The sequence below is a fragment of the Oryzias latipes genome, chromosome 20 (assembly GCF_002234675.1).
Source record: "Oryzias latipes chromosome 20, ASM223467v1".
NCBI classification, from domain to species: domain Eukaryota; kingdom Metazoa; phylum Chordata; class Actinopteri; order Beloniformes; family Adrianichthyidae; genus Oryzias; species Oryzias latipes.
In genome coordinates, this window is record NC_019878.2 from 17,478,305 (window position 1) to 17,503,167 (window position 24,863).

The following is a 24,863-nucleotide window of genomic DNA, read 5'->3' on the forward strand; positions in this document are numbered from 1 at the left end:
CATTTTTGTAAAATTCACGCCGTTTTTAGAACCCAAACATTTATTCTAAAGTAATTTAGTTACTAAAATAATAGTTGTAATTGTCACATTGAAAAACAAAAAATATTCCATGCCCTGTATGATCCCGAAGCTTTATCCGTTTATGTTATTACCTCTAACATATCGGAATCATAAACATATTAAAAGATTTTAATTCCCGCTGAATGGACGTTTTTGGGCAGGCGACATTGAAGCCACCTCTACTTTTTTTTTCTTTTTTTTGTGGATTGACAGCGGCAAACTCCGCCCAGTCTCTTTGACGGACAGCAGTGGGCGGGACCAGGCACCAAAGTGACGGGGGCGTTTTCGTGCAGGTTTGCGGAACGGGCCGTCCGTTGCGGCGACTGCGTGACTGAGGTCCCGCAGCTGCTAATTGTCCCGCCACCCCCGCCCCTCTTCGAGGCCCGGGCGCGGCGCAGAGGAGCAGCCTGAAGAGGTAACATCACATCTGCATCCTTTCACTGTAAGCGGCGTCAGTGTGTGTGATGCTGGCTTTTTCTGTTATTACCATTGTCGCCTCTTCTGTCCTCCCTTTTCGCTCCTAGGGGGGGTTGGACTCAGACAGTGAACGGGGGGTTTGAGAGATGGGGGGAGGGCTTATCTAAACATTGATGGTATCAAAAATATATATATATATATATTTTAGTAATTGCTTTGCAGATGGGGCGTTATTAAGGTAAATGCAGAAAATTGACAATAATAATTGAAAATGTAATTTACAGCAGGCTCAGTTTTTGTATTATTACTAATGCATGCAAAAAATAAATATATAATAATGTTCACATCAGTTCTCGTGCTGTCTTTGTGTGTTTAGTATTTGTAGGATGAAAGACATCCAAATGAGGTTTTTGTAAAATATCTGATACCTGGGTGCCTGATACACCTGAGTTTTTAAATGAGTGCCATAGAGTCTTTTGATCTTCTAAAAAGGAAACTCCTGCATGCCGCTGCCTAGTTCTCCCAAGATTAGATAGTAATCTGTGGGAAAATGAGAGCAAGTGCAGGACCGGTATCCTAATATAAAAAGATGAGCAAGTACAGCTTTGAACTCAGACAAGAAGGATTAAGAACGTGTCACACGCATCTGCAAGCCTTCACTTATTAAAAAAAATCAGCCCAGCGTGGCTTTTGTCTAAAATAGATTGTTTTTCAACTGCTTCCTGACTCAAAAATGCATTTACTGTTAAAACCGGAAGGCGTTATTTATTGATGAGGAGATTTCAGGGGCTTCTGCCTAAAAAAAGCCCTTGTGTGTTTCTGTTTGCTCTTGCTTGTGCATGTCTACAAGTCTGTGTGTGATGTGGTGATGTCACAGCTTTGTTACAGAGACAGAGAAGCCTTGTGTCCTCATGTTAAATTCATGTCCAGCTGCAGGATAGGGACAGAAGCAGCCAGTCAGACACAGACAGGAGCACGCACTTGAAGGAGGCAGAAATCTGTGACTACCGGCCTGGTAGCTAAGGAGACAGAGGAGACAGGTTGCATCAGAACTGGATAACTACACAGATGAGATTGAAAAAAAGAAAAACACAAAAAAGGGGGGAAAAAATCAACAAATTGGACTCATATATCATTGTCTGACAAGCTTTCAGCTTCTGCTGTGGAGGAGCACAGAGTCCTGCTGGGAGAAGTGCATCTGTTGTGCACCTCCTCTGCATCCTTTTCTGGCTACACTGTGAATGTCAAACCACACTGAACAGAACAGGATCCAGGTCGTCATGGAGACAGGAGCAGACCCTTGCTGGAACAGAGGCAGGTAGTCACTGTGGCTTGGCTGGCCCGCTGTGGGGAGAGGCACGCCCTCTGCTGTCCGCTAACAGCATCAGTTCCAGAGGGGCGAATGATGCTGATGAAGATCTGAAAGGCGTTGGATGTGAAACTCTGTGGAAACAATAAGCAAACACATTACACCACATTAACTCTGAAGACACGCTCTGCTTGCTGGAGTGCTATTTTTCACAATTTTGCTTTAGGCATGTTCCGTTTCTGTTGCAGAGGAGGGCAGCATCCTCCACACGTGGCCAAAAATATCAAGGGTTTAAAGGTTTCACAGTATTTTTTGGACTATTTAAATTACATTCCTGTCCCAGATTTTATCTCTCTCATTTTTTTTCAAATGTATCTTCTCTTTCTTTATTCCTGCTCTACTTTGTGTTTTTTTTCTGCATCAGGTCCAAATCTTTCTCCCTTGCATCTTATTCTACTTTTTTCTTCTCCCTCTTCTTTCCTGTCTGTGGCTTCTCCTATCCCACTTTCTCTCATCTGTATCCTCTCCCTACATCAATCCCAGATAATTCCCTCTCTGCGGAATTGGAAGATTGGAGTAGGCGAGAGTAAAAGAGAGATTATACTGTCAGATTAGCAGACAGGAGCAGCAATACATAATCTCAGCACAGTCACTGACATCCACATGGCACAGCCACAGTACTATAAACACACATTGCTGCCATCGGTGTCATGCAAACCCATGGGCACACGTGCATGAAGCATTTGCCAAATGATTGCGTGCACGACCACAGAAGACACTTGTTTTGATTTTTCTGAAACATCTGTTAAACTATTGCACTGTGCCCTCTGACCTCCAGGGAGATGCGTTATCAGCCACTGGGGGGCTTTGTCCTCTGCAACCTGTTCAGCCCGTGAAGCTTATGGGATAGAGAAGTGCGTAACCCTTGCCCTCCACACAACTGGAGTCATTTGTGCCAAAATCTGAGCTGTGCTGAAGGAGAAAAATGGGCAGCCCAGGCTGCGAGGTGGACGTCACACGGCCAACGGAGCCAACTCCCGAGACTCTTTGTCCAGAGTGTGGTCAGATCCACCGAACCTGGGAAAACCATCTCTACAACTACCGGCTGGAGGTGGACGACGACCTGGTGTGCCACATCTGCCTGCAACCGCTGGTGCAGCCTCTGGACACGCCGTGCGGGCACACCTTCTGCGCCCGCTGCCTGCGCAGCTTCCTCCAGGAGAGGGACTTCTGCCCTCTTGACAGGACGCGGCTGCAGCTGCAGGCGTGCCGCAGATCCAGCATCCTGGTGCACAAGCTGCTAGACAAGCTCTCCGTTTCCTGCCCTTTGAGTCCTGTCTGCTCGCTCAGCATGCCCCGCTGTGACCTGGAGGCACATCTCAAACACAGGTAAAAAAAAAAAAAAAAGTATGCGCACAGAGAACAGATCTGTAAATAAGTTAACACCATACATGCTAGGGCTTAATCTCCCTTGCCAATCCTATTTTGATCTATTTCAAAAGCATTCCTGGTGGTCGTGTAATTATGATTATGCTGTTATTAGCCAAAATCAAAACCTGTGTCGTTTTCTAGGACCTAATTTCTGCAGAGTGGCAGTAGTTCATCAAAAATTTGCCTCTGAGTTGTGGACGGGACCGTTGGTGCGGACTAAGCCTGCCCCTACTTCCCATCATCCATCTGTTTACACGTTCTCTAGTCGTCTATTAGCGGATGCACTAGGATGGAGTGGCGTGCTGTAGTAGCCTCTGCATGACACCTGTACAAGCTTTTTCCAACTGCCTTTTTGCTTCTGCTCCTGATTTATAACAATTTGAATAAAGAAACACTCAGAAATGCAATTTTAGTCTTATTTCTTTTATATAAGTCTTGCAGTCAGAAAAATCCAGCAAAAACACCAAAAATTAATTTAATCAGTGTGTCTTTAACGACTGTACTTGCTTTAAAGAGTTTCTGCAGCTTTACATCTGATGCCATAAACATCTGCAAACCAGTTAATTCATTTTGTGCATAAATCCCAAATTTATTTAGAAATAAATACACTTATACACTGTTGTTCATCTTTGACGGCCCCCCCTCACTTGTTCACACGTTCTGGCTTTTGGCCCATTTGGACCAGGTGCTGTGAGACCATAGGGGATTATTAAACTGTGGGTCATGTGACCGGATTAAAGGCTCCCTGCTGCAGTCATGAGTTGGCTGACCAGGAGCTTCATGTTCTCATTCCACCATCATGCTGGGCAACTTCAACACCAGAGATCTTTTCAACCACTTCTTCTGTGAGACAGCCAAGGGCAACCCTGGCTTGTGGTGAGTGAGGTTGGGTGTGTAGATGTTAGCAGGATCGGCTTCTTCTTTGTTAAGTTCCCTGCTCTCCGGCGTGTGTGTACATTAAGCGTGCCATGAGAAGCAGAGGTCAACCTGTGGGTAGAAGTTGTGTAAATCCTGCAGCTGAGTTTAAATCAGAGCAAACTTCAGGCACAGGATGTTTGTTTTTATTTTTACAATCAATGGTACAGAACTGGGACCAGGTTTCAGGTGGAGTCTGTTGCTTTGACCATCTGTGTTTTGTCGGCTTTTCAGCGTACCACCTAACTCCTCACTTAAGAGGGGGATGATTCCTTTAATAAGCTTAGCTTGCTATCCATGCTGATATCATTCGATGCTTCTCTTTTAGGGCTTTTTCTTTGATCTGTTTGCATTAAAAGTCTTGGGGGGGGGAAGCTGCACTGCTTTTGCTCTATAAATGTGATTAGCTCTAATTAGGAAACTGGCACATGAAAGTGAGAAAAAAAGTATTAAATAATTCACCAACAAGTAAAATAATAAGGTTTAGCAAAGGTTGCATAGTTCGTCGTGTGTTGAGAAGACAAGGACATGACGTAGGATAGATCAACTACAGTCACGGCAAGGACTAAGATGATGCTCTTTGGAAAAGATTAAAAACCTTGAGACCGCCTGGGTTCTCCACCCCTGCAGGTTTAAGGCACCACCAGGAGCCAGGCGTCTGCTGTCCCTGTGTGACATTGTCAGTCCACAATGTTAATACCAAAGATTAAAGACTGAGTTTTAGATTAAAAAACGGACGTTCTACGATAAGGTCAATGCGGACCTCCTTGTTATTGCTCGTGTTGCACGGATAATGATTGTTTTTTGCCCATTTTTGCCTAATTCTGTCTATTTTCAATTCATGTTGTTGATATGCTTTTATTTTGGCAAGTAGAGCCCTCCTCCTTCAGGTTGGGTGCAACACGTTTCTTATGTCTGCATACCTCCTCCGTCCACATTCTCGTCTGTGCTCTGCTGAGTCACTGCCAGTTTTCCCACAGTTCTGCATTTGACAGAAGTGCTACTTGGACTGTTCTCCTGTCTGAATCAAAGACCTAATCTGAAAAGCTCTCCACCTGGCACCCCATCTGTATCAATATTTAAAAAAAAGATCACCACAGGATAACGCTGTCAGCTTCCTAAATAATTGTGGAGAGGTTGTCAATAAGACGAACTCAGCATGCAGGCTTCTGGATTCTGTTGCCAAAACGGCCACTGTTTTCTCATCAGGTTAAATAGAGCTGCTCTGCTTCATCCCAGTGAAGAGGTTGGTGGTTCAAATTTTGCCATTTGGATTATAATAGGTTGGAAAATTAAACTATGAAAGTGTCGTCTCTGTTTGGCCTTATTGATGAAGCAGATGGATCTACTGGTTACTGAGGTGAAAATTGTGGTCCAGACACACCGTTGTTTGTTTTTTAGTGGGGTTTGTCATCTGTCTGCTGCTTTTTCATAAAAGGTCTGCCTGAAAAGATGCCTTAGAATTTTCCCAACAACACACATTGCTTAATATTAACTAAATATAATCTCACAAAACGTTTTTGATCGTATTTTTTATGAAACCATGCCAACACAGTGTTAGAACATCACAGTGCTGTTTTCTTTTGTGACTGTTTTAAAACATTGTTAAAGAAACTCTAGCTTATTAAACTGCATTAAATTGATCTTTTTGGAGATCTTTTTACAACATTTACATCAGCCTACGCTCTGGATTAATGCAGGATCTTAATTTCAGTTTTGTCAGTTGTTCCACAAGAAGACCCGATTAAAGTTGAACACAGTGTTACCTGTAGAATGGGAGTCTAACAGCTAACAAGAATAATTCAACTTGAAATGTTTTCAGGATCAGGGAATGATGGATGGATCCCGAGAAAGTTAATAGTTTTTGGATTGATATAATATAATAAGATAATATTTAATTAAAAAACATTTTTGTTGCCCTTTTTTAGAAAATTCTGTCAATAATAATCTGTTAAATTATAACACTTTAGTCACGATTTTAAACACAATTAGGACATTTTTATTTTATAAAGTTTTTATTATGATATCTGTGAAGACTTGTTCTTCCAGGATGTTCTCATCATAGAAAAAGGTCTTAAAAAGGGGTCAGTGAAAGTCTAGATTACTCTGTTAAAATCTTTATATAATTTACAATGTATATGGAGTTGTCCGATTAAAAGTTTTCACTCTGGCATTTTTTATGACAGGATTTTCTCTGTACATGTAATAGTCACCTATAGAGCAGATTTTTTTTTAACTCTCTTGAAAATGTAGTTCCTAAATTGGCAGGAAATCAAAAAATCTAAAATCTTTAGCAAAAGGTGTAAATGTTGTATTACAGGATAGTACATGCTCTAGTTTTGTGGATTTTACTCTAAAGATGCTGTGACAACATTTAAAAAGACAAAGATTGCAGATTTATTACAGATACAATATTATTATAGGATATACTTTTTTAATGTTTATGTAATAAAGTGTAATAAAGTAAACTGGCTGATAGGATTGTATCACATAAAACTCACTGAATCTGATTTTCTTTATGTGTCAGATGGACTAACAAACTGACGCCTGTTGCTTGGTGAAAGGTGTCCGGGGACTCAGAGTCAACAGACGAGCGTGGACGAGCCGCGATGTGAGAGTGTGGACGAACAAGCAATGGTGACCAGCCCCCCCAGGTCGCCCCGTTCTCCACAGACAGAGCTGAGGGATCCCACTCCGTCTCCACACTCCGGACATGGCACCACCTGTGGCAACGGGTCTGTGTGGACAGACGACGCTGGCCTCGATAACCCCGCCTTCGAAGAAAGCACAGAGGAAGACAGTGAGTCTGCTTGTTCAACAGTGATCTGGGTGGTTCATAAAGTCTGGCAACCATGTCCTCATCTGTGCCTCTAGGTGTGTTGGGGTTGGACTGTGTCATCCCCCGGGTGAAGCGACCCCTCAGTAACCCTTGCATCCACCTTCTTCGCTCCGTAAGCTCCACCTCCTCAGGCTGGGACTGCCCTGAGTCTCCACCTTTGTCAGCAGAGGAAGGTATGCGTAAAAGTTTGAATTTTACACAAAGAGCAATAATAGCATTCTGGGAACAGTATCCTCAGTGGAACTTCTATTCCTAGAAGCTGCTGTGTAATTTCACTGTCTTGTGTATTAGGCTGTGTGAAGCTGCCCTCCCTCCCTGAAGGAGAGATAACCACCATCGAAGTCCACCGGGCCAATCCGTACGTTGAGCTTGGAATCAGCGTCGTCGGTGGAAATGAGACGCCTCTCATCAATGTTGTGATCCAGGAGGTGTACAGGGATGGAGTCATCGCACGAGATGGGAGGCTTCTGGCGGGAGATCAGATACTACAGGTGAGTTTTCCGGGGGGTTTATTTTATTTTTTCAATTCTGTCGTTTCATTTTAACACAGACTAAAGTTCTCTCCATCTGTGAAACTCAAATGTCTTCTACAAGAAGAAATATTTCAGTTTTGAAAGTGTTTTCTTCTGAATTATCGTTTGCATTCCCAGTGGGATTTAAGTCGGGTGAAGAACTGAAGCAACTAGAAAATCCAGCCTGAGCTTGGATTTTCACAGGTGCTTCTGAACTACCAGCTGATCTCCATTTAAATCAGCTCAAGCAACCTGTCCCATTAGCTAAAAACAGCAAGACGAGCTAATGAACTTTGAAGATGTTTATTTATTTAATTATTTTGGTTGTCAAGTAAACAAGAGGTCATTGGTTGGGATTTTAATTTTTCTGAATTATTAAAATATTGGAAATATTTGTTGTTTTTTTTTCCTGATCAACTCAACAAACTCAATTGACTCATCTTGAGACAAAGGAAAGACTAAATTTTGAACTCATTAGATTCCATGACTTTAAATGATCGTCATGCTTCAGCTTTGACTTCCTGACATGAGATTGTTTCTTACTCTGAAGGTGAACAACGTGGACATCAGCAACGTGCCGCACAGTTTTGCTCGCTCCACCTTGTCTCGGCCCTGCACCACCCTCCAGCTGACTGTGCTAAGGGAGCGCCGTTGTGCCTCTCGGGCACCTCCCTCCTCTTCCTCGTCCACCCCAGCTGTGCCTCACCCCCCGTGCTCCACTCCTGACGGCACGCCGTCCAGCCCCACCAAACTGAGAATTACGCTACACAAGCGGGACTCAACAGAGCAGCTCGGCATCAAGCTGGTGCGCCGAACAGATGAGTCAGGGGTGTTTGTGTTGGATCTCTTGGAAGGAGGCCTGGCAGCTAAGGATGGCAGACTGCGGAGTAATGACCGCCTTTTGGCAGTCAATGACCAGGACCTGCGCCACGGCACCCCCGAGCAGGCTGCTCAGATCATACAGGTGACCAAGCATCCCGGATTATCCAGAATGACACTTCAAATTCGCCACTAAAGCATGGACTCTTTTCCAGGCCAGCGGAGAACGAGTCTACCTCCTGATTGGCCGACCCAGCAAACCAACTCCTCCCCCGCCGCCAAAATCAAGCTCTACTAGAGACCTTTATTGCCTTGAACACTTCCTGCCTAACCACAGCTCCACCCCGAGCCCTGTGCCCATCCACTTGTCCCGCACCAGCACCCACAGAGTGAGGAGATGCCTCTTTGCTCAGCTGTCCTTCATATGCCTGCGTTTGCTGTAGTTTCTATGCACGGAAAGATGGCTGCAGATGTAGCAACATCCATTTATATTATTCATTTGAAGATTTTTGATCGCTCTATCCATTTTCTGTTCAAAGCAATAGATACTTTTCCTTCTGTTTTGAGGCTGAGCCTGTGTTTGTTATGATTGACCCCAGGACCTGTCCCAATGTGTGAGCTGTAAGGAGAAACACATCACTGTGAAAAAGGAGCCCCACGAGTCTTTGGGCATGACCGTGGCTGGAGGCCGGGGCAGCAAGAGCGGGGAGCTGCCGATCTTTGTGACAAGTGTTCAACCACACGGCTGCTTGTCAAGGGATGGGCGGATAAAAAGAGGTGAGCCCTCCTCTTTTAAACTCAGACAAACATCTCGGCAGAAACGTGCCCATGCCCTCACTGCACTTCCTTAGGAGACGTCCTGCTGAGCATCAACAGTCAAGACCTGACATACTTGAGCCACAGCGAGGCCGTGGGGACGTTGAAGGCCAGTGCAGCCTCGCCCTCTGTCCAGTTGCGGGTGCTGGAGGTCATCATGGAGGAGGAGCACAATCACGACGAGCTGCTGCCTCACACTCACGACAGCGACTTTGATGCCAACTGGTCTCCCTCGTGGGTCATGTGGCTGGGCCTGCCAAGGTGAGCACATGGAAACCAGTCCAGTTCTGCTCACACATGGCGTCCCATGCAGCGTGTGTTTTGTACTGTGACAGTTACTCATTCCGCTCTCTTGTTGCAGTTATTTGCACAGCAGCCATGAGATTGTGCTGCGGAGAAGTCACCCTGGAAGCTGGGGCTTCAGCATTGTCGGGGGGTACGAGGAAAGTCATGGCAACCAGCCTTTTTTTATCAAAACCATCGTCCTTGGCACTCCAGCGTACTATGATGGACGTCTCAAGTAATGCATTGATATTTTATTGACTCTTTTTGGACTTTGTTTCCAAAAGCACAATTTTGAATTTGTGTTTTTTTTTTTTAATTGTTCATTCAAAAGAAATGGATTTTCAGTACAAAAAAACCTGTCTGGTTAAAGCCCCACTACAATCATCTTTTGATATTTTCTAAAAGTTTTCCTAAAGGTCTTGATTATAGTTACTGGTATGCCGTTTTTGGACCAAATTTTAAAAAAACTTTCGTTTTCTAGGACAGTTTCTGCAGAGCAGCAGTAGTTCATTAGAAATTCACCTCTGAGTTGTTGGCGTGAAGTAAGCCCGCCCCCTTACCTTCATCGATCCGTTCACGGGCTCTCCTACTAGCTCACACCCCAACCAAACAATACCAGTGCTACCAAAATGGCGAGCAATATTGGAGTTATCCAGCCGTGCAGTTTTGAGCCAGATGCAGCTTAGACGAGAAAAGCGAAGACGACCATGGATCTAGTCATCTACAAACAGTAGACAACTAGGTATTCAAAAGTATTTTTGGGTCTGCTCCTGATTCACAATGATTTGAGTAAAGAAATATTCAGAAATGTTAATATTCTTTTTATTTATTTATGCCACAAGAGCATGTTAAAAACACTTTCTATTGGAGTGGGTCTTTAACAATTTTAAGACAAGCAAATTTACTTACAATTGTCCTGGAGTTTTAAAAGCTTACTGGAAAAGTTTATGCTCTTCATGGTTTGAAAGGTTCTGTCTTGTAGCTGTCTAATCTTTAATTCATCTAAAATAAGTAATGTAATTTCATATATATGCATATAACAGTAAATCAAATCTTTAGGAGTTGAACCCTTAAGCTGTAGTTCCAAAGATTGCATGTCAGGTTGCGTTTGTGGTCACTAAAGTCGATGCTCACTCGTTTCAGATGTGGCGACATGATTGTGGCGGTTAACGGCCTATCGACAGCAGGAATGAGCCATTCGGCGCTGGTGCCCATGCTGAAGGAGCAGCGCAGCCGAGTGGCGCTAACAGTGGTCTCCTGGCCTGGCAGCCTTGTATAACCGAGACAGAAATCAGCCAGCCAGCAGTGCGCTCCACTAACTCGACCCCAAAAGGCTCTATATTGGGAATGACCTTGGCCAAAGTGGTATACGATTCTGTGCATCCCTACATCCCAGGCTTAGTTCAGGACCAAAAGCATTCTTAGCTGTTTTATTCCCTAGTAGGGGCCAAGCTTGCACTGAACCGGTGGGAGCTGATCGAGATTGTGCCATGTAACTCGACAGACTGCTCGCCACACACACTGCTGTGTTCATATGGTCATGTCGTCTTCACACCTGCTGGGATAACGGCACTGCGACCAATGACAGGCAATCTGTGCCGCGTTCACCTCAGGCAGTAGAGGAACCTGGGACCATGTTCAGGTGGAGGCGTCGCAGGTGGAAACATTTTAAACAGGCATCCTTCTGTTTGATGTGTCCACGCATTTGAATCAAGATGTCCCATCATTAGAGCTGCATCCGTCTGAATGAGCCTTAGGCCTTATTAGAAACCTGCCACATCCTGGGAGGGGCTTACCTGCCCTCGTCACCATGGCAACCAGCTGTCTCATCAGCTGGAGTTTTATACATATGAATGTGCATTTCGTTTGTTTAATAAAATGGTCCTTTCAAGGAATATCCGTCTGCTCATTTAATTGGACAGCACAGATTGAGGCAGCATGGCTAGTTTGACGCTTTAATGAAGCTTTTCACACTTAACAAAAACAAAATGATTGTTTCAATGGATATCCAAGATATGGTGCAGCTTCAAGACACATCCTCTAAAGTTGCAGTGTGCAGACTTGCAGCTAGCTTGTTGGTTTCCTCTTGACTGGCTGCAGCCTCAGGTGGGATCTGTTGCCTCATCTGTTTTGGAGAATTAGTAGAATCCGGTCTCTGCAAAGGGAGTAAAAACAAGAATGTTAGAGACCCCTTCGATCATCTTTTGAACAATTTCAAAAGCGTTCCCAGTAGTCTTAATGATTATGGCATTTTTTTTAGCCCAAATTGAATCTGTCGTTTTCTAGAATAAAAGTTAATTAGACATTCGCCTCAGTTGTGGTGCGGAGCAACCACGCCCCTCCTCCCCTCCCCATTGCTAAGAGCTTGGAACAGGGAGCCCGGGGCCCGCTCAGCTTTTTTTCTACGTCACAAATAAGCTCAACTGCATTTTTTTTTCTGCTCTGATTTGCAACAAGAAATACTGCTTAATTTTGTCCATCAGCAAGATGCCACAAGAATATACTAAAAACACAATTCATCGGAGGGGGTCTGCAAGCAGTAGCTTCCTCTAGTGCGAGCAGATTTACACCGCAACTTTACCTTCAGTTTCTTCTTTGCAGGGTCGTGTACCGCTCCATGTCTCCGCAGGCTCTCCTGTGGACAGTTACCGTTATCAGCATTTCATAGACTCACGCTTCCTTTAGAGAAGCCGATTTGACTTTACGTTTAGATATTTCATAGAAGCATAGAAGGGCAGTTTCTTCTTGCAGGGCATAGAAGAAACTTAATACAATTCTAGCAGCTAATCAGAAATGAAAACAGATTTGAGTGAAACCATTTCATAAATTTAATTCAAAACTATAAATCTACCTTGCATCATGCTTGCAAAAGTCTCATTTTAACCTTAATTTGGCTACAGCTTGCAAAAGTTGATCTCATAGTGGACATTTCATACTCCGGCATTTGTTAAAACTATTAGGGGCCATTGTGATGCACTTTAATCACTCCAGTGACTGACTAAATGTCAACTATTGCATATTGTCTTATAGGACAAAATTACAGCAGCTTGGAAATTTCAGGGCATTGTTGGAAAAGTATTGCCTAGGAAAAACATTTGATCTCGGGAAAAATAAAAATTACCTGGCAATTTCTGAAGCCCTATTGCAGCAGAGCATTCATGCATCTAGGAATGGGGTCTGCTACCTGAGGCTCCAGAGCTGCATGTGGCTCTCTTACCCCCAACGTTGTAGCCATTTGGTTTGAATTTTTTTTTTTTTAATAAAAAAGGTAAAAGTAACAAAGTAGTGAAGCAAAAAGTAGATTAAAACTCAAACTTTATTCAACTCATTCACAAACACCAGCTCCACAAGGCTCCTGATCATGGTACCCAAAAATCAACACGTTCATTGAGTGTTGCAGCCATAATTGTAATTGAGCTCCATGCACTACAGAAAATCCCTTTGAGTAAACAACCAGAATTTATATTTTAAAAGGCACACTGGATTAGATGGCAGGTTTTTAATTCTGACACAAATTCAAAGATTTTAAATATGGCTTCAGATTTAAAAATACAATAAACAAAATCACTTGGATTTCATTTTATTTAATAAGATGTACAAATTTCTTGTGAAATGCACAACAAAGAAACTAAAATTTTTTACTGCTTGCTGCATTAAGATGGTCCTATGTGGTACAGGGTGTCTTATATCTTATATTATAAGTCATGTGACCCTCTGCCAAAAGTTATAAACCATTTTATATATTTTTTAAAAGGCAATTTTTTCTTGCATTTGTTTTATTCATTCCACACAAAAAACTAAGCAGTTTATATTTATCATAATGGTAACAAAACCTACAAAGGAGCATCTTATTCTTCTGGTGAAACACTACAACCTTCAACCTAAATGGCTTTTTAGGGGTTGAAGGTTGCAGACTCCATATCAAGGAGCTAGAGATCAAGTAAGCTGTGATACCACTAAATGAGAAGTCCCTTGGGGAATTTCCAAACTTTGGTGTTATTAAACTCACCTTCATGGCAAAGCTCTTTCCACAGCCAGCATGAGCACAGATGAAAGGCTTTTTCCCCTCATGCTCTCCCAGAACATGACTTTCCAAGTTGAAGCGCCGCATGAACTTCCTGTCACAACCTTCTCTGGGGCATGAAAGAAGCTTCTTCTCCCCGGAGTGGACACGCAGCTCGTGTAGATGCAGGAACCATTTGTTGCTGAAAAGCTTTTGGCATGCTCCACATTGCACCTTAACTGAGAAAAGCACATATTAAAGTCCATTTATGTTTTAGCTTATTTGTTCAGAAGTGCACAACAAAGTCATTTCTACCTTCATGTTCTTTTTTGTGCTTCTGAAGTTCGGTCCATGTTTTAGCCTGAAAGGGACACACTTCATTGTTGCAGGAATAACCTGAAGTGAAGAGTAGATTTGTGTTTAGATTTTTTTTTAAATTAAAAATACAAACATGCACATTTGGGTTGTTGACCAACCTTGATGCACTCTCTCATGGTGCCTCCGTTTTCCATTGCTGAGAAATTCTTTGGCACATCCAGGAAACCTACAACTATTAAAAAGAAGTAAATATATGCCCAAAAATATAATAAAGAATTTGTGATCCAACTTTTTTCGCATTAGTTACTCACGGAAAGGGTAACAGAGGTTGATGCTCACACATGTGAGTTTTCAGCTGGTTTCTTTTGTGGAACTCCTTTCCACAGCCCTCATGGTCACACTGGAAAAAAGTCAATATTACAAAAAAAAAAAAAACATTTTGCACGGCAAATATGCAGAAAAGTGATTACTATACATTAAAGTGTTTTTTCTGGAGCTCTTGGGTGTTGGATACATGGTTCTTCATGATGGGCTTCTCATCACTATGACTTAACTCATGCCTGGTGAGCTGATGTTGAGTACAGAATCTCTCGTCACAGTTTCCACAGGAAAAGGGTTTCTGAGATTTAAAAAAGAAAAAAAAGTTAATGTAACTGTTCATCTGAGCATCAATATGCTTGAATATTTTTTTGTGTTCATTTTTGAACTGCAGTACTTCTGAGCCACTCACCAATCCTGTGTGTTTGCACATATGAGCCTCCAGCTTCCATGATTCACCAAATGTAGATTTGCAATCAGAAAAAGAGCAGGAATAGGTTTTTTGACTTTGCAACTTTTCTCCCATATTTAATAAGCTGTCAGGTGAAATTTTACAGACACAGCCCAAAAAAATATCATTAAGCAGCAGGACACTTAAAATCCCACAATCAGGCCCCCACCTGGGTCTAATTTAAATCAGTGGAACATACCATGTCTGGAAAAAAGGGGACTTCTTGTTTTTAAGAGAAGGCAATTTGATGTGGGAAATTAGGGATACAAGTTTCATACAAACCATTTCTAAAACACATTAATCTTGCTTTTTGTTAAAAAGCCACTAAAATATCAGAGACAGATTCTGAAAATACAACTTTTTAAAGTGCTGGAAACATTTTGAGTTGCGATATTATTGATACTGATTGAAGTCTGTTTACTAATAATCTAAAAAAAATGTCATTCAGGCTCTCTGTTGGATGTGCTCATATCTGCTGATCAGCTGCACAGTGCACAGACAGGGAGTGAGGCGACTGACTGTCTCCATTAATCAGACACAGTCAGGATTTACTCCTCTAATCTTCAGCTTATCACTACTCTAATAACGCTCTCTGATAGTTGTGATTTATTGTTGCCAGAAACTGCTCTGTAGTGAGAGCTTTTAAAACCCATAAAGCAGAGACAAAAACTTAAAAGCAGAGTCAACCTGAATGAATCACAGAACAACTAAATATTAAAAACTAAATATTGAATCACGTTTGTTTCGAATTTTTTATGGATTTACTGTTAGGTTGCCTCCACTGTTAATTGAAAGTGTCTTTTTGTTTTATCAAAGTCAAAGAAAGAGAAATAGGTTGGCTTGCGGCATTGTTTTGACTCTGCTGTCACTGGTAAATACAGAATATTTCTTTAAAAGTTTCAAAATGAACGCATGTGTGTTATTCTGACTATTCCTAAAAAGAGATAGGTGACAGACAGAAACACAGTTATTAGAAACAAGGAAATTCTAATAAAATGTTTTTTTGTTTGAAAATCATTAACATTTTACTACTTCCCTTAGCAGAAAGGAGTACACTTGAAGTTTATTTTGTGAAGTATTCTTGATTGTAAATACGGACCATGCAAGTTTAGTGTGGAAAGTATACTATTGAAAACGTCTGACTAAATTGGAAAATTTCTTTTTTTTATCGATAGACGGTATATAAAATTTAAAATTCAAGTATACTGCCTTATTTTAACTACAAGAAAGTTAACTTGTAGTACACTTAAATACTGTTTGAAAAGGGTCATTTAGCCGTTTTTGAGTCAATACATGTTTTTTTGTTTTCTTGCATTTTCTAAAAAGTTATTTTTCTGTTCCTTCTGGGTGTTAATTGACCAATAATATGTATCTGTAATATATATTTTTTAGATACTTTGACCAACAAACCCCTTATCATATTTCAATATGCTTTTACTAATCCACTTTAAAACTTACATCTAACCTTAAAAAAATACACAAACAATTCAAAAATACTATCTGCCTGTCCAAACATTCCAGATCACCCTTTGTGCCCATGCTCTGCTCTCATGAGAAACCTTTGACTGACTTTTCTGAACAAGGCCTATTGAGAGCCTGTTGGGTGTTACCTCCCACGCTTCAGGTATGCCTGCCTGGGTCAGCTGACTTCACACACACACAACAAACACACCACCAACCCCACCGCTGCCTCTATCTGTGCTGCCAAGGGGACAGGATCAATACAGCTGGCCCAATATCCGCGTTTCAGGCCATGCCTACACCTGCTGGCTGTCTCTGATAACCACAGGGATGGCAGACCCTCCTATCACACACATAGGTGCGTTCAGCCTGCTGTGACATTTTCCTGCTTTGTCAAATCCTTGGGCTGATTATGAAATCCCTCCCACACTTTCTGCCACAAATTTGACTCTCCTGTGAGCTTGACTATTGAATGAGACACTTTTGGATGCAATGTGACTGTAAAACGTCAATGCACTTTTTTATTTTTTTAACTAATACTCCACTCTCATATAAAACTGATTCTTAAGTCCTGAAGTGGTTCAGGAAAAATCCTGATTATTGTGAAATGTCATATCTGCATTTTGCACACAAAACTCTGTGCCCACAGGCCATTATCTACTGTTTGCGGGTGTGTGGGGGGGTTAATATGTAACAGGTGGGTCGATGCAGCTGCTTCGAACTGCTGTCTGAGCTGACAGACTCAATCTGTGAGTGTCAAACGTGTGTGATTAAAGAGTCCACAGCTTTTATCCACAGGCCTGCTCTGTCCTCTCCCCTCCCACTTGCTTGCTTTCCCTGTCTCTGTGTTTGCTTTGCTTTTCTTCAATCAGTAACTCCCATGAGTCAGTGCCACGCATGACTCCGGTGTGCATCAGTGAGAAAACGCGCATGATTTCAGAAAATACTGTAGGAAAAGTGAAAATACTTCCAATAAAAGAAACAACTTCCACTGGTGCAGAAAAGTGTAGTTTAGTTTTGAATCAATTGATCACAATTTAGGCTTAAAGCTGCAAAAAATAAACCCAGAGATGACTTTTTTACCTATCCTAATACTTGCAGCAAAATGCAAACTGCCAATCAATACCAAGAGCTTTGGCTGCCAAGCTGCTCATTGATTGATTACATTTTGTTTTTTTCTGATTTTATCTTTTCAGGCTGTTGGACACTTATTACTCCACGCTGATAAGGCTGGTGTCTGAATTCCCTGACCTTAGCCAAATAAGGTTATAAAGGTGAAGAGCAACAACCTCTGCTGTCTAATCTACAAATGAAAGAGTAAAACCATTGTAACATTGGCGAGCCTCTTCTGCACCACCTTTTTTTCTTTTTTGCAAATGAATTCATATATAGGATCATGTGATGCACCTGAAGAAATTTTCATCCAAATTCCTTTTACTCGGCTGAATTTTGTTTTCTTTCTGGGCTTTAACGTCTCTGTAAACTGGTCCTAATTTGTGCAAATATTGGGTAAAAGGTGGGATGAGATAAGCTATTAGTCACATAACCAGTCAGCCATATAGCCTCCACTGATTAAACAGCACACATGAAGGGCTCCACGCACACATGTATGAATCCTCGTCTTCTTTGTTTTATATAACACAAAAAATTACATTTATTTCCCAGTAAATAAGTGCACAACTAGCAGAGTTCGTTCAAAACCCAGTTGAGAACTAAACTGAACAAAACCAACTGTTATTAAATAAATACTATAGTAAGAATATTGTGGAACTGATCATTCTAAATAAAAAAAAAACAATATTACGGGTCATATCAGCTTTTCCAACACCTCTTTTAAGCTGCAGCAAAGATCAGAGGTGCAAAAGAGCGGACAAATAAAAAATATTCCTTTTAAGAAATGTTTCTTCTTCCTACAAATCTCAAAAAAGGCTAAATTTGTGTTAAACTTTATTGAAAACATTTTTAACTACCCCTAAAACAGCGTTAAAATTCAAAAGGGACCTGAAACTAGACAGTGGTGTACAACAGTCTGCAGAAGTGATAAACAATGAGTTTGTGTTGCGCTACTCCTGGTCACGAGACAGTTATAAAACATATACTCTAAAAAGTATAGTTTATGATTCTTATTTTTATGTTAATTTTAAGCCAATTATATCTTTTTCAAGGGTTTTTAGATTTTTCAACTCTTCAGAAAGCTGGCAGCCTTTAAATCTCATCAAAAAGGATAATTTGGCTTTAACATTATCCGCTTTACACTGATAAACGACAAGTAACTAAATAAGGCCAATTTCAAATCGCTGAAGTCAACAAAAGCTCAAAGATTGGAAACTAGCGGTAATATGTTGTAATGTTGCAAAATATGGAACAATGCTTTAGGGGCAGATCATTTCATGCTTCAGATTACTTTTTCCCCCAGATATATACTTGTAACTCAACCAGGTTCTGCATTTCTTTGCATTATTTGCTTGACTTGTCCTGCAGCACATGCAATGCTCTCCTCCTCATTGCACATTCTGGTGCACACTGCCACCTACTGGAGACAAGAAGCCTGCTTTCCATGGGAAATTAGCTCACAGCATCTATATGCTCTGCACATCAAATCTGTTTCAGTCACTTGTCAACTTGTCTAACAAATGCACTGAAGTTCGGACGTAAGCCATTTGGCTCCTAAACAAAAAATAGATACTATTACATATCAATACAGGAACCAACTTGTGATGAATTTAAATAATTCACAGAAGAAAATAACCTAGTAAAAGCCACAAATTATTTAGAAAAATTAGATGGAGGTTTGCATTTATGATAATGTTATAAATATAAATTCTCTTTTGTGTAAAACATGTTTATAAAAAGTGAAAATATGAAAGGGTGTATAACTTTGACGGGGGTTCACATGACTTGTTTCAAAATAAAAGACCACACACTCATCTCAATGCAGCAAATCTAGTCGTAGGTAGTGTGATGTCATCAGTGATTTTTTTTAAACTACTCAATTCATTGTATCATTGTTGATGCATCTCAGCTAACAAACTGAATTTAAATAAAGTTTTTCTGATCGTATTTTCTGGATTGTATAAACATTTACAATCTTTGAATTTCCCTCAATAATAGTTTGACTTATAGCCCAATGTAGCGATTTCATGTTAATTTTCTGTGGTTAACAGCAAAAACCTGTCAAAATGTTCAACTTTGGGAAGCAGCACCAATTGACTTACTGTTGGAGCATTGTGGGTACTATAGTCAAGAGGGCAGTGATGCATAATGTGCTTCAGTTATTTGTGAATGAATTAAATGAAATTTGACATTTGGTTTCCCATGTCACTTATTTGATCCCTTTTTTTAACCTGCTTCTTCAGAGCCTCAGGTTGCACAGCCCTGTCCTAGAGGATGAACAGTGGATTTCTGAGACATCCCATTTTTTTAGCATTATAGGTTTCTGGTTTTTCTTTAGTATTACAGAGAAATTTAATGATTTTTTTTATATGGTATTGTGGCTTAAAAGCACACTTTACTTCTTAATCCACCAGAACAGATTATGAGTAAGAACATTAGCTGTAAACTCACAGGTTTAAACAGAAAACCTCTTTATGATAATTTACTAAATCTCTGCATATATTTACCTTTTCTATTACAAGACTTCAATGTTGTTTTCTTTACAGTTCAGCTCTCCATGCAGACATATGGACAGGACATAAAACAGTGCTTATGCTACTTCTGCTGGTCACTCTCAGCTCGCCGGTGAAATGAAATAACAGTGATTTCATTTGTAATCAAAGGAGGCAAATCATCACCGAGTGACAGCTCATACAAAAATAAAAAATAAAATAGACGAAGACAATCAGGTTGTGTACAAATTTCTTTGTTTTATTGGGCACTTTATGCCATGAATTCGTAAGGGATGGGCTCCAGGAGCTGAGGCTCATTTTTCTTTGTGCTGACAAAGTGAGCTTCACTGGGAGGTGCAGGCTGTGGAGACAAAAGAAAATTTTACCCAAATTGAAAACGGAGCACAAGATATTTGGGATATTTTCAGCAAAAACTGTTTCAAGTTGTTTGTTCTAAAAAAAAAAAACACTAAAAAAAGACTCACTATTGAAAAATGACAACACAACTTTCTTTACAACTACAATTGCAATAATTTGTCAGGTTAAGGTAAGGGTCATGATAGGTCAATGCATACCTGGCGTTTCAGTTCCACCCAGGTGCCTTTCTGCTTGGCCTCCAGTTTCTTGGCCTCGTTGGCTTTGACGCGCTGCAGGAAGCTGTCTCTGCTCTTTGAGTGCTTCACATGCTCAATGCGCACGTTGATCCTCTTGGCCAGGATCTTTCCTCTGTGAAAAATACAAAATGAAATGTAATAATGATGATGTGTATAACTGAGCATCAATCAGCATCAAAACAACATACATTCATCAGCACGCTCTTACTGTCTCCTAAACAAAGTCCCGGCACAAACACAAAGTTAGGCTGGGTAATGCAAGGATGGACTACTTTTCCCCACATGAATGACCACTGGGGACATAAAGGTCCCACATGGCAAAGTGAAAGTGGGGTGAAAACACAGACCGCTGCGTTTTGACAAAGTCACCATGAATCCAACATCTTTAACAATGGAGACGTCAAATGCAACACCTAAATAACAGACTCTTTTTGACATCCCGTAGCTATTTGACCACCTATGCGATCACTGTGAATCGTCCGATCCTGAAAAGTGGTTTTTCCATAACACCTTCGCACCAACGTGCAATAAATTACTAACAAAGTATTGCACAACGGCTCAAAGCAGCTTTTCTCTGCGACAGAATCAACAGATTCACTTTGATCGCATTAATGGTCAGAGTGTATTAAGACTGGAGCTACAGCTCCGGTGTTAATGCGGGACAATTTAATGCATAGTTTATTAAAACATTTTATTTGCCAAAGAGTGAAGTAAACAGACAACTATCATAATCATACTCCCTTCAGTGAATTTCTACAGGAAGCACTTCGGGCTGCTCAGTTCTCACCAAATTAACAATAAATAATACCTGTTGGGTTTTTTCCCCCGTTTTAGAAAAACTGAACAGGGAAATGAAAAGTTTCACAAGATTCAACACTAACTTGAGGCTCTCCTGTAAGAGTTGAGGAGATGGTTGCATTGCAGAAATGCAAAAGCATAAAATATACACAAACATGTGTACATCAGTGCGACCCTAAAACGGTTTTTGTTGTCTTCAGCCTGTGTCTGTCAGTGTGGCTTCACTGAAACACGCAATCCAGTTGTCAAAATTAGATTAAAAATATTTCTTTAATCACAACTGATGTTTTCATGTAGCAAATGACAAGACTGCTGTTTAAAAAAAACTGAAGGTTCCAAAGAAAACGCATCTTTTCAAAGTTCAGTCCAAGATTAAACTCCAATATTTCATGAAGTCCTACGCCAGATTCCACTTACTTGACTTGCTTGTTGACAATGATGCCAACGGCATGCTGGGTAACATTGTACACACGTCCCGTCTTCCCATGGTAGCATTTATGAGGCATTCCTTTCTGAATGGTACCTGTGCCCTGGAATGGCAAAGCCACAACAACAAGACTCCGTGACAAACAAACAACAACATAGTACTGATATTTCTTAGTGTTGACAAAATTATTCAAATAGAATCACTTTTTAGAAAGCAGGTCATGTTTGACATTACATGTGACAATACTTTTAGATCAGATATTTACAACATTCAATTTTGATATACATTTTTTATTAAAGAAAGACAAGCTGTAACTGGTTAGTAAACTATGGAAAACTATCAGTTTAGTAAACTATATTTTAAAATGTCCACATTAAAAGGTTCAAGTAAGAAACAAAAATCTATTCAAAAGGACTCTTTGCCATCTCTCACCTTGATATCAACAATGTCTCCTTTCTTGTAGATGCGCATGTATGTGGACAGAGGGACCGGGCCTGCAGAATTTAAAGACAGCTTTAGTAAACCATACCGGGCCTGCAGAATTTAAAGACAGCTTTAGTAAACCATCACTACTTTTCTTTTAACGTCCGAGTTAAAATGGTGCAACGATAAGCATTTTTCTGATTCATATTAGAACAACTTCAAAATATGTGTTTTGATGGCAAATTTGTTTTTACCTTTTATCGTGCAACAAAAATAGTACGTCATTATATTATCCATGTGAAAATAATGCAATTTGTTATCAATTTAACTTTAAAAAGTAAACAGTTCTAATAGAATATACTTGTTTTTAATAAGTCCCTTAAAAGAGTTTATTTTAGACATACTCACCATGCTTGCGGAATGGCCGGCTAAACATGTACCTCGTCCCCCTCCTCTTGCCTCTGGTGTTCGTCATGATGTTTTAAACTAGCCAAAAAAATATAGTGTATAAAATTAATACAAAAAAAACGCATTTGTATACTTGGTCAGCCAGTGTTGATCAAAATTTGGTCTGATTTTAGGGACTTAACCTGAACAGTTGTCAGAAAATACCCAGTAAGCTGACAAAAATAAAACATTTTATGTCCATAAGCAAACTATTACTTTGCGCATTTAAGTGTGACAGGGGGGATTTTAATTGGGAACTAAGTCTGACTCTAGTGGTCTCTACACAGCAGTGAAATCCAATGTTTCAAGCAGTGACAGTGTCTTACCGAACAAAAATATTACAGCGTAACAGATTGCGTCGTTTTAATGGCGCAGTCATCAATGCGGAAATTTTAAAGCATCTAATATAGCTATAACTACAAAGAAAAAGTATATTATCATCGAGGAAAAACAACGTTTCTAAGCCTATCAGGCCGCATGGAGAGCCACGCCACTGACATGCTAGCATGCAGCGTCCATTATTCTACAGAGTAAAACGTTAAGAAACATCAAAATTACTGAATGCAAATATTTTTTTCTATCCATTTCGTCTCTAAGTTACTTTGGCAACACTAAAATGTTAAAGTTAATGAGAAAAATATAAATTTAAGAAGAGAAGGTCTTACCCCCGGTCTCAACAAGATGGCGGGTACGGCGGAAAGGGAGATTTGAGGCCCCCAAACTCCGCCTTTTCCATGAGGGTTTAGGTAGACCGCAGCTGTGCCTGATTTAAAAACTGAAAGAGTAGCGAGGGACATATTACGTATACATATTCATCCTAATTTCACGTTATTAAATAAAACTACAAGAAAACTATCTAAATGCTTTCAAATGTGTGTATAACGAGGGTGCAACTACTATTGGACATATTCAAAAAAAATTATTTATTCTAAGACGTCTTATACAAATATGTGAGTGTGAGTGAGGGTCTTTTTTTATTCTTGTCATGATTTTGTCATGTTACTTATTTTATTTCTTTTTCCTTGGTTATATGTAATTGTTACAGAGTCATCACTGATGAATAATGGCCAATTGCCTGTTTGATCAGTCGTTTGCAAATAAAGTGTATCTATATATATAGTCCTTCTTATTTCCAAAGCGAACTTCAACCTGTCTAGATGTTCCTCCACCTCCTTTCTGCTCTGTCTACAGAACAGTGTCCTCTCTAAAAATCATGACCCATGGAGATTTCTGTCTAACTTCATTTGTCAAGTCTGTCTATCACCAAAGCAAACAAGAAGGAGCTCAAAGCTGTCTGTTTCACCTCCACCTTGAACTCTTCCGTCCCACTAACAGCACATCTCACCACTGTCATCCAGCTTTCAAACATGTCCTGCACAACTCCAGTGAGCTTCTCTGCCACTCTGAACGTCCTCCAACGTATTCCATCTCATCTCTCCTGACAAAGACTTTCTCTACATCTATAAAGACACAATGCAGCTCCTTCTGACCTTTTGTGTCCTTCTACAGCAGTAGAAGCAAATATTGCACATGTGTGTTCCTTGGCATGAAACCACACTGTTACTAACAAATGTTCACTTGGACACCTGGACGTCTTTCCACTATTCTTTCTCTTCAATCATTTTCTTACCTCAGTGTCACTTCCACCGGGCTCTCTAACATTTTCCTCATTTATCAGCTCTTCAAAGTTCTCCTTCCATCTTTTCCTTTGCACTTTTGGAACCTGTCAACACATTTCCATTGCTGTTCTTGATCAACCTACCATGCTGCACATCCTTCTCTGTTGTCTGCCTTAACTGATACAAACTCCCTCCTTATGTCCAACCTGTCATGCAGGTCCTTATTTGCCCTTTGTTTAATCTTTGCCCTCTCCACCTTCACCATGTGATGCATCTCACTGTACTGCCGTCTGCTCTCTTTTGTCCTCTAAGCATTTTACTTTTTCTTTGAAAACCTTTTCCTCTTAACACATTCCTGAACTTCTTCCTTCCACCACCAAGTCTCCTTATCTCTTTTCCTCATTCCATACAACACAAATACCTTCCTCTCAATCTCCCAGATCACTTTAGCTGTCACCTGTTACCCAATGTTACACTCCTATCAGACTCTTTTCTCCCCTTGAATATTTTTGATGAACTCCCCCTTCAGGATCACTCCTACTACATTCCTCTTTCCAACCACATTGTGATAAAACAGCTGGAACCTGCTCCTAATTTATTACCCTTTCTCGTTTCCATCTATTCTCTTGAATATGCAGGATATCCACCTTTCTTTTTTCCAACATGTCATTCAACTGTGTAGTTGTCACTGTCAAAATCCCTACATTCAAAGTTCCACACTCCAAGTCCAACACATCTCTTTCTTTTGGTTTTGTTGCCAACTAACATGGCTTCTTCCTTGTACAGAAGTCTAATCTCCACTGGCACCAGTAGCATTGGTGGCGGTCAGTGTTAACCCAGACCAAAAATTATCTGGAGTCAAAGTTTGGTTCATGATTTGTTCGATTTAGTTTACATCGAATGCCACTCTTGACACAACCTTCTGAATTTACCCGCACTTGGGACAGTGACACAAAAGACCTGAATTGTGCCCTCT

At 40.6% G+C, this 24,863-nt stretch overlaps 3 protein-coding genes across 3 annotated transcripts; 1 reads left to right on the top strand and 2 right to left on the bottom strand.

The window, feature by feature from the left end:
• Positions 1-288: 288 nt before the first annotated feature.
• lnx2 (ligand of numb-protein X 2) lies at positions 289-11,298 on the top strand. The gene is made up of 11 exons (XM_004081053.4): positions 289-475; positions 2,625-3,175; positions 6,697-6,932; positions 7,007-7,144; positions 7,263-7,462; positions 8,034-8,447; positions 8,518-8,691; positions 8,902-9,079; positions 9,154-9,379; positions 9,480-9,638; positions 10,547-11,298. The coding sequence occupies exons 2-11, from the start codon at positions 2,772-2,774 to the stop codon at positions 10,680-10,682; spliced, it is 2,265 nt and encodes a 754-aa protein (XP_004081101.1). The 5' UTR covers positions 289-475; positions 2,625-2,771; the 3' UTR covers positions 10,683-11,298.
• A 46-nt stretch (positions 11,299-11,344) lies between these two features.
• gtf3a (general transcription factor IIIA) lies at positions 11,345-14,667 on the bottom strand. Its single transcript, XM_023949892.1, has 8 exons — positions 14,455-14,667; positions 14,200-14,343; positions 14,036-14,124; positions 13,883-13,956; positions 13,722-13,802; positions 13,413-13,645; positions 11,985-12,038; positions 11,345-11,558 (listed from the first exon to the last, which is right to left on the bottom strand). Exons 1-8 carry the CDS (start codon positions 14,566-14,568, stop codon positions 11,430-11,432), a joined length of 918 nt encoding a protein of 305 aa, XP_023805660.1. The 5' UTR covers positions 14,569-14,667; the 3' UTR covers positions 11,345-11,429.
• Positions 14,668-19,797: 5,130 nt separating this feature from the next.
• Positions 19,798-23,044, bottom strand: rpl21 (ribosomal protein L21). The gene is made up of 6 exons (XM_004081054.4): positions 22,934-23,044; positions 22,230-22,307; positions 21,831-21,892; positions 21,389-21,501; positions 20,135-20,285; positions 19,798-19,920 (listed from the first exon to the last, which is right to left on the bottom strand). Exons 2-6 carry the CDS (start codon positions 22,294-22,296, stop codon positions 19,831-19,833), a joined length of 483 nt encoding a protein of 160 aa, XP_004081102.1. The 5' UTR covers positions 22,297-22,307; positions 22,934-23,044; the 3' UTR covers positions 19,798-19,830.
• Between the last annotated feature and the right edge of the window lie 1,819 nt (positions 23,045-24,863).